General features: G+C 33.0%; 1 protein-coding gene across 1 annotated transcript; it reads right to left on the bottom strand.

The window, feature by feature from the left end:
- Window positions 1–271: 271 nt before the first annotated feature.
- Window positions 272–2,660, bottom strand: LOC110033592 (putative F-box/LRR-repeat protein At5g54820). The gene is made up of 5 exons (XM_020737627.1): window positions 1,826–2,660; window positions 1,472–1,479; window positions 1,194–1,377; window positions 954–1,106; window positions 272–862 (listed from the first exon to the last, which is right to left on the bottom strand). Exons 1-5 carry the CDS (start codon window positions 2,465–2,467, stop codon window positions 461–463), a joined length of 1,389 nt encoding a protein of 462 aa, XP_020593286.1. The 5' UTR covers window positions 2,468–2,660; the 3' UTR covers window positions 272–460.
- Between the last annotated feature and the right edge of the window lie 5,106 nt (window positions 2,661–7,766).

Genomic DNA, 7,766 nt, shown 5'->3' with positions numbered 1-7,766 from the left:
GTCAGCGCGTGCTTTTAATTTTTCAAAGCATCAGGCAGGTTCGGGTCCGGTCGACCGAAAAATAAAGAAATTTTTATTATTTTTAAGTGGGACTAGTCAAATACACGTGACAATATTTTATTGGAGTCTAGATGCAAAGCTGCGTCAGGACTCCCTATGAATTTATTTTTTCATACTACTAAATTTATATATATCCATATTTATTTTATTCGCATGTGACATTACTTTGTCAGCACGTTCAAATAGTTTCTAGAGGAATATTAGAGGGAAAATAAGGCATAAAGAGGCTCGAGCAAATAACTTCGGTGAGACTAAGCTTTGAATCCATTAGGGGCGACATGTGAGCCATATTCCTTATAGGCTAGGGTTTACAAACAAGCACAGTATTAATTCCACATTAAAAAGAAAAAAAGTCCAATTTGTAACATTTCGATTAAAAATCACACTTCTTGCTGAACATCTATCCAGTAACCATGCAAGGTATATCCGGCAAGCAGCTATAATCATTATAAATCTCCACATGCGTTGGATTCAAGCCATCATCTTCCCCAAATTCATGGAGAATAATCTGAGCGCATGGAGATGCTTTTTCAAGTAGCAGAACTTGTCCTCTCAAAATCCTCAAAACCAGCGTCTCTTTACCATTCCCCTCCTGAACAGCGGGAAGAACTAACACTAGAGTTTCCAAAATTGCTGCTTTCTGTAGAAGAAAGCTCACCAATCTCATTTCATTTCTGCTTCCTTTGAAATTTGTCACTTTGATCATTTTCAGATGATCGAAGGAGATATCATCAGGACTCAGCGGATTCAGCACGCGCACCCAGTACTTTTCCTCATTTGGATCATCAATGTGTGTTGGTAGCTGCTTGCAGAAGAACTTGATCAGTCATTAGAGCTAACAGAATTCAACAGATCAGGAAAACAAAATTTAACTAATCAGGAAAAGATCTTACTAGGATGAAAAGCTTGTCAAGGAATGGGGAAGAACAGCTATAAAAAAAAGTGTAGAAGCAGGTGAGATCCTCGTCAGTCATTGAGGTCAAGACAAGCTGTAATTCATGGAGGTTCTGCAGCTCGATTTGATATTGCTCACTTAAATGCAGATGCTGACACAATACCAAAGTTTAAGTTTAGATTTTAGAACTAAAAGTTCATAATTAACAGAACCAAAAGTTTCTGCCAAGAGTTAATACCACCAGAGCTTTTGTGCATAAGGTTAGTGTCTGAACATGAGAAAGACCAGGTAGTAAATAAATGTAATCAGGCTCGGAATATGCCCCAATTGAAGAGATTGCAGCGTCTTCCAATGAAAAGAGGTTGGAGAGGTTAGTTTCCATGCATGCCCTTCCAAATGCACCGAAGCATATGACAAACAAACTCAAAATTCAGTCATGTCTGAATCTAGCAAATTCGACAATCCAAACGACCAATTTTTCTTCACTACTTAGCAAGTTTGGAATTATTAACATACATTCCAAACTTGAGGGGGAGTGTTAAGAATTATAGTAGGAAATAATTTATTCCTATAAGAAGTTATGAGGAATAAATTATTTCCTTAATATAAGGAGATATTTCCTTTCCTATTTTATATTTATTTCCTTAGATTAAGGATTATTTGGTTTTCTATTTTATGTTATTTCATATATCTCCTAATAATTAATATGAATTAATTATTGGAGATATTATATGATATATCTTTCCTTTCATATAATTTCCTTTTTATTATTTTTCCTATTATAGAGTTCTTGTAAGGGTTATTTATACCCTAGTTCATATCAATGAAATAATTAAGTATTCCGCATTATTCTAAAATTTTAACAGGAACCGTAATGCTAATAACACCAAGTTGCTGACAGTTCCTTAGGCTCAAGCTCTCCAGAAGAGAGCATTCAGTCAGAATACCTTGAAGCATCTCTTCGTTGATGTTGGAATGACTGATTGATAGAGATTGCAGGCCACCAAAATTGGTCAGATTCAAAGGAGTGAAGAAAAAACAGCGACTTATGCGCAAGTCGATCAACGAATCGCAATCAAACAGAGAAGAAGGTAGCTCGAAGAGGCTTCTGCCATCAGTGAATTCACCATCTACTAGGTTTCTAAATCCTTGGGATAAGTCTATATCAAGATACCTGACTCCTTTACCTGCTGCAAAGCTTATCCACCTCGCTATTTCAGAGGCAAACAATTCAAACGGGGAGAAGAAAATACGGAACCTCTCCAGCTTCTTACTGTCATTCTGTGATAGATATCGATTGACAGTTTCCACAAAGTCTTTTGCAGATTGATTGTTAGCGAATTCCTCACCAAACTCCAGAGCAGTGGCTGTGGAGAGAGAGTATTTCCATAGATTTCGCCATTTTTTAGAAAGAACATCGGTTCTGATTGCTGATTTCAGAGGCAACATGGTGAGGATGCTCTGAAGTACAGGATCAGGCAAGTAACTGATCCGATCCTCTGCTCTTCCCATGGCTTCTTTTTCCTCTCGCCTTATTTTTTTCTGGCTTTAAAGCTTTTGCTGCTCCCTGTTTTTTCTTCCTGTCTTCGCCTACAAGCCAGAGGAGGAGAGGAGAGGAGAGGAGAGGAGAGGTCAACATAGAAGCTGTTTAATAAGTACCTTTTTTCTTCTTCGTGTTTTAGCAAATATTTTAAGAACTGCGTTAGCAGACTTGTCTTCTAAAAGACGGCTTTTTCAACATATAATATATATATATATATATTTGAAGAACAAAACTATATTAATAAGAAGAATAAGGCAATATTTGAAGAACAAAACAATGTTGCATAAGAAGAAGCATCCTTTTTAGCTAATCAATTTGCATATCTATGTTCTTCTCTAGTGAATTTATATATGCTTGGAACGGTGTATTTCACGTTTTAGAAATTAAAATAGCTATATTTTTCATGGGATAAAAGAGATTTTAGTGGTATAAATGTAAATACATAGGAATTGAATGATACGATAAGGAATATCATTTCGTGACCTTAATGAATCATTTGAATCAATTAATCAAGAAAATTTCTTATAACTGTTCATTTCCTTGCGAATCATAATGAAGAAGTGAAAAAAGTTCGCCTCCCTATAAAAATAAGAGGCCATTCAGCCCTAGCAGCTCAATTCCTATGTAATTACATATCAAATGCATAATCTTCAATTTTACGTATATATCATCTTATTTATGCATGGAAAAATGTACTTTTTTTAAAAAAAAAATTGAAATAGTGTAAAAGATTTAGGGGGTATTAATGTAAGAGCAAATTCCTCAAATCTGATTTTTATTCTAGCCATCCATAAAAACCAAGTGATGATACATGGAATAATTTCAGAGTTCACCTCTTCCCATGCTTTCCAACAATAAAAAAAAGATAACCAATCAACAGGCAACTGAAGTTGTAACAGGGAAATAATCACTTTCCAAACAGTTTGTGCAATATTGCAAGTAAAGATGTGATAGAGATTCCTCAACACCATGACAAAAACTACATCTAGAAGGTCCTCTCTCAAACGCTTTACTTTAAGTATATCATCTATAGGAAGGATATTATGAAAGCATTTCCATGCAAAGAAATACATTGAAGGATTGAGATATTTACTCCAAATAGATTTTCCCCATTCCACAAGAGGCCATTAATTAGTACGATAATAAACATATTTAGTAAAAGAGAGATGATGAAGATTCTTAGTAATAATCTTATCCGCTTGTTGAGACTGAATAAGAATTTGAGTAAACCTTAACCTATAGCTCTTTACTAACCATATTACTAAGTAATTCAACATTCCAATGATTGTTGAGCCAACATTATTGGCAGGTAATGGAGCAATGTTGTCATAGTGTTCAACAATTTTGCCATCAAGAAGCCAATTATCAAGCTAAAAAACAATATTTACCTTCCCCAATGTCCCAAATAAAAAGATCTTCAGCTTCATCTCTTACTTTCAAAAGTTCACACCAAGTTCTTGAATCACTTAATTCACTCTGAATAAGAATAGGATGAGTATGTTTACAATATTTCACTTTCCTATATTCAGCCCAAATGATATTTTGAGCCCGAAATTTTAACCATAATTTGCAGTAGAAAATCTTGTGAAGCTGTTTGAAAGATCCAATGAATTTGTTTATGTTTTCCTTCCCAAGGATCGTGCAAATTTTGTAAATAGCAATATATTGAAGAGCTATGTGTAAAATTGCCGTAATATTTTTTTTTATATAAAATGTTACTTACTATGATTTACTATCATATTAATGTAATTCAAGGAGTTATGTTATTCGTGCTTTTATGTCAATTTTTTTTAAGAAACTAGACATGATTTAAATATAAAAAATAACTAGGGTGTAACTGAGCCAAATATGAGCGAGCCAAAAACTTCATGTTCCAATCATGAATATATTATTTCAATCATGAATATATTATTTTTATTTGAATTGAATCAAATTTTATTTATTTGAATTAATTTGCATTTGACTAAAATTTGAGCTCATATTAAATATGTATTAGTGATTACAAATCATAATCAAATTAAAATAGTATAATAAATTAACTTATTATTAATGAATTTTAAAAAAAAGAATTAATTTTTACTATCACATTTATGTAGCATAACCAATAATGTTACACCCTTCTAAATTGGGCAAGCCTTTGTGATTTGACGTGTTGATGGGGTTAGGTTTTGCATTTTAGGAGTCCTTCTAAACTTCTAATTTCAAAGTTTCCGATGTGGGACAATGTTTTTAACCTGGAAAAGCAAACTCGGGACATTTACATACAGACCAGCTGATTCTTATGGTATTTACATATCTACCACCTAAAAGCTAAATGCACTTGGATGAAGGGTAGGGCCATGTACATACATAACAAAATTGTTATGTATTTATTATTAACACACCAAAAGGATTTGGAAAAATTCAAAGAAAACTTACATGCATACTACTTAATTCCAATGTATTTACAAATCTAACAACTAAATTTTATTATTTTTTTTATATTTATACAAAGTGAATTTCGCTATATTATTATTTCAATTTTGCATATTGTTTACTTATTATTTAAACAACTTGAGTCGAAACAAGTTGAATATTATCTAAGAAAAGTGTGTTCGTGTTTGGCGCATTTATAACGAGCTAAAAATTTTTGTTAATGTTCGGCTCATTTGTTTAACGAATAAATTGATCATGAGTTATTTAACAAGTTAAACACAAATTGTTCATGAATAATGAGCTTTTTTTACAGCCCTAATAATAATGATGATGAGAAACAAAGAGAAATGTTACCTGAACTCTTGTGGTGGACAAGTTAATGTAGTGATAGAAAGGAATAATTTATTGATAAGACAATATAGCAAGTGGTCACAATGTCATTATAGCAAAAAGAGGCAAAGAAATGGAGATTTTTTGGCTTTTTGAGTGTATATGCCCTTGATAGCATCTATGTATGTAAAGATAGAAAAAAATACAATGAGCCAGAGTGGAGTTAAAAAATAAATTCAGCAGAGATACAAATTAATAAATTTAAAAATATTCTTAATTTGTTTATCTAAAATTAAGTCTAATATTGACGATTTTAGTTTTCTTTTTAAGTTTTAATATGAAATCAATAAAAAATATGCTGAGAAAAAAATATTTATATAAATATACACGAAAATTAGCTCTTAATTATTGAAAACAAATATTTTTTCCATCTTAAATAATAATAATAGAGCATTTTATATTTGGTTTAAAACTCAAAGCTTTAATCACTTTAAAATATAATTTTATATACTCTAATTTAAACTTCAAAAATAATTTGTTTTTTTAGAAAATAAATCTACTATATATATATATATATATATATATATATATATATTTAAATATATTTATAACATAATTTAATAAGCCACTATAAATGTATACATTGTTGTACGTCAATAGTGTGTCAGTGGAGATTCTGATGAGATATGGCGGACCGGAAGTAAATAGTACAATGAAGAAGAGTCCACCAACACAGGATCATGAGACCCACTTTTTTCAGAACAAGTGAAGCTATCTAAGTCAAAGCTAGTAAGCCCAAAGCTGACTGGACCACAAGACAGACCAAACACAACAAGAGGATACATGAATGAGCTATTCAGATAGAAACAAGGCAAAGTAGGCATTTGAGCCAACTAATACGGAAAAATCAATATGAAAGAAAATCCATGTTTTTGATCTTTTCTCTTTTTATTTTTAGATGGAGTCGTCGATTTTTATATCATTGTATACTTCTTTTTTTCCGAATAAATATCTCTACTAGATCATATGAATGATCAGAAAAAGAGAAGAATTGGAAAAGATAAATATACAACAAAAAACGATAAATAAGAGAAAGAACGTTGAGAGCTTATGTGCGATAAACCTCACAAGGATATGTTAAATATGAGTGCCTAAACAAGATTGGATGGAAGCACTTTGGACCGATATCCATAAAAGAATACCTAGGTAGACTACCCACAATCAAAGAATCAGGTGTAAGTGTCTGTTATGGGGTATAGAGTCTCCCAAGAGGACGTATCTCACTTATTTAATTACATCTTAGGGAATACTTAAAAATACTCTTAATAAAAAGGGTTTCTCTTATATTATCGTAGACCTAGAAAAAAATAGCTCATCAAAGAAAGTTTATTCCATGTGGGAATGCCCTGATGCTTCAAAGCTCTCACTAAGTCATCGGGAAAAGAGTGAGTCTCTCGCATCTCATGTGGGTAGCGGCCCATGAGCACATAGGGCCCACGGAATAACCATGATCATCTTGATGGGGATATCTCAATACTTCAAAGCACGTCCACGACATAAGGCAGAGGACAAATCATCGTATCCCAAATGAGCAACAGCTCATTGGCATTGGGCCATCAAAATGATATATATGAAGTCAGAGGAGCGACAAGGGTCAAACGGGCTTAACAACTGGAAGGTTGAGTAATTCTATAGGGTAGAGGTGGCTAGGTCAAGTTACCACGGACCCGTCATCCCGAACTACTAGGACCCTATGCCTACTCAGTCATGAAGGTAATCGACCCAACAGATCAAGAGATCCCCGATCAACAATTCATTAATTGTATCATTCACGGGTATCTCGATAACCCTAAGGTCAAAGAAAGAAAACTATATCATATGAGTATAAGGTGGAACTCCAAGAGGTGAGACATGTACCCGCCTAAATGGCAATGATGCCTCGAAAAAAGAAGAGAAGTGGAGGTTTAGCTACAAAGCTAAAAACACTCCTAACAGAAGGATTTACACCTCGTCTTGGTCGGGGAGAATTCTAAAGTCCTAGGCGTACTAGACAACCTCCTATATAAAAAGGTATGTTGGGTTAGTTGGGTTGGAGAAGTACGGGGGTTTCTTCTCGGGACATTTAAGTGATGCAATTATCTAGAGCGGTCCTTAGATATTATGAAGGCCCTATTATATGGCTTGGGTGATGTCCATACAATGCAGTTTTTTTTAAAACTGGCTCGAAGGTCATGTAGGAAAATAAAAGACATATTTTGAAAATCTTGAATCTTTTAATCCTAAATTTTGATTTATCTTAAATCTTTTATTCATATGTTTTTATATAAAAAAATTATAACTTTAAGGTTTTTAGCCTAGATTATAATTTAAGTGATATCCTAGATGCACTAAAATAAACAATAAAAATGATACAAGCATGCAAGTACTCAATAAAAGAGTAAAGCACTCTAAAAGAACATATAGAAAAGGCCAGGTGCAGCTAAGTTGGCAACATATACATTCGAGAAATATACATATATATAT

This window comes from Phalaenopsis equestris, unplaced genomic scaffold, assembly GCF_001263595.1.
Source record: "Phalaenopsis equestris unplaced genomic scaffold, ASM126359v1 Scaffold001230, whole genome shotgun sequence".
In the NCBI taxonomy this organism is placed as follows: Eukaryota; Viridiplantae; Streptophyta; class Magnoliopsida; order Asparagales; family Orchidaceae; genus Phalaenopsis; species Phalaenopsis equestris.
The sequence above is the reverse complement of the archived record's forward strand: the minus strand, read 5'-3'. Positions and strand labels throughout refer to the sequence as shown.

Coding starts and splice junctions, on each gene's coding strand:
- LOC110033592 (XM_020737627.1), bottom strand. CDS start 2,467: ATGGGAAGAGCAGAGGATCGGATCAGTTACTTGCCTGATCCTGTACTT. Junction 1,107..1,193: donor TATGCACAAAAGCTCTGGTG/GTATTAACTCTT, acceptor GTATTGTGTCAG/CATCTGCATTTAAGTGAGCA. Junction 863..953: donor TTGACAAGCTTTTCATCCTA/GTAAGATCTTTT, acceptor TTCTGCAAGCAG/CTACCAACACACATTGATGA.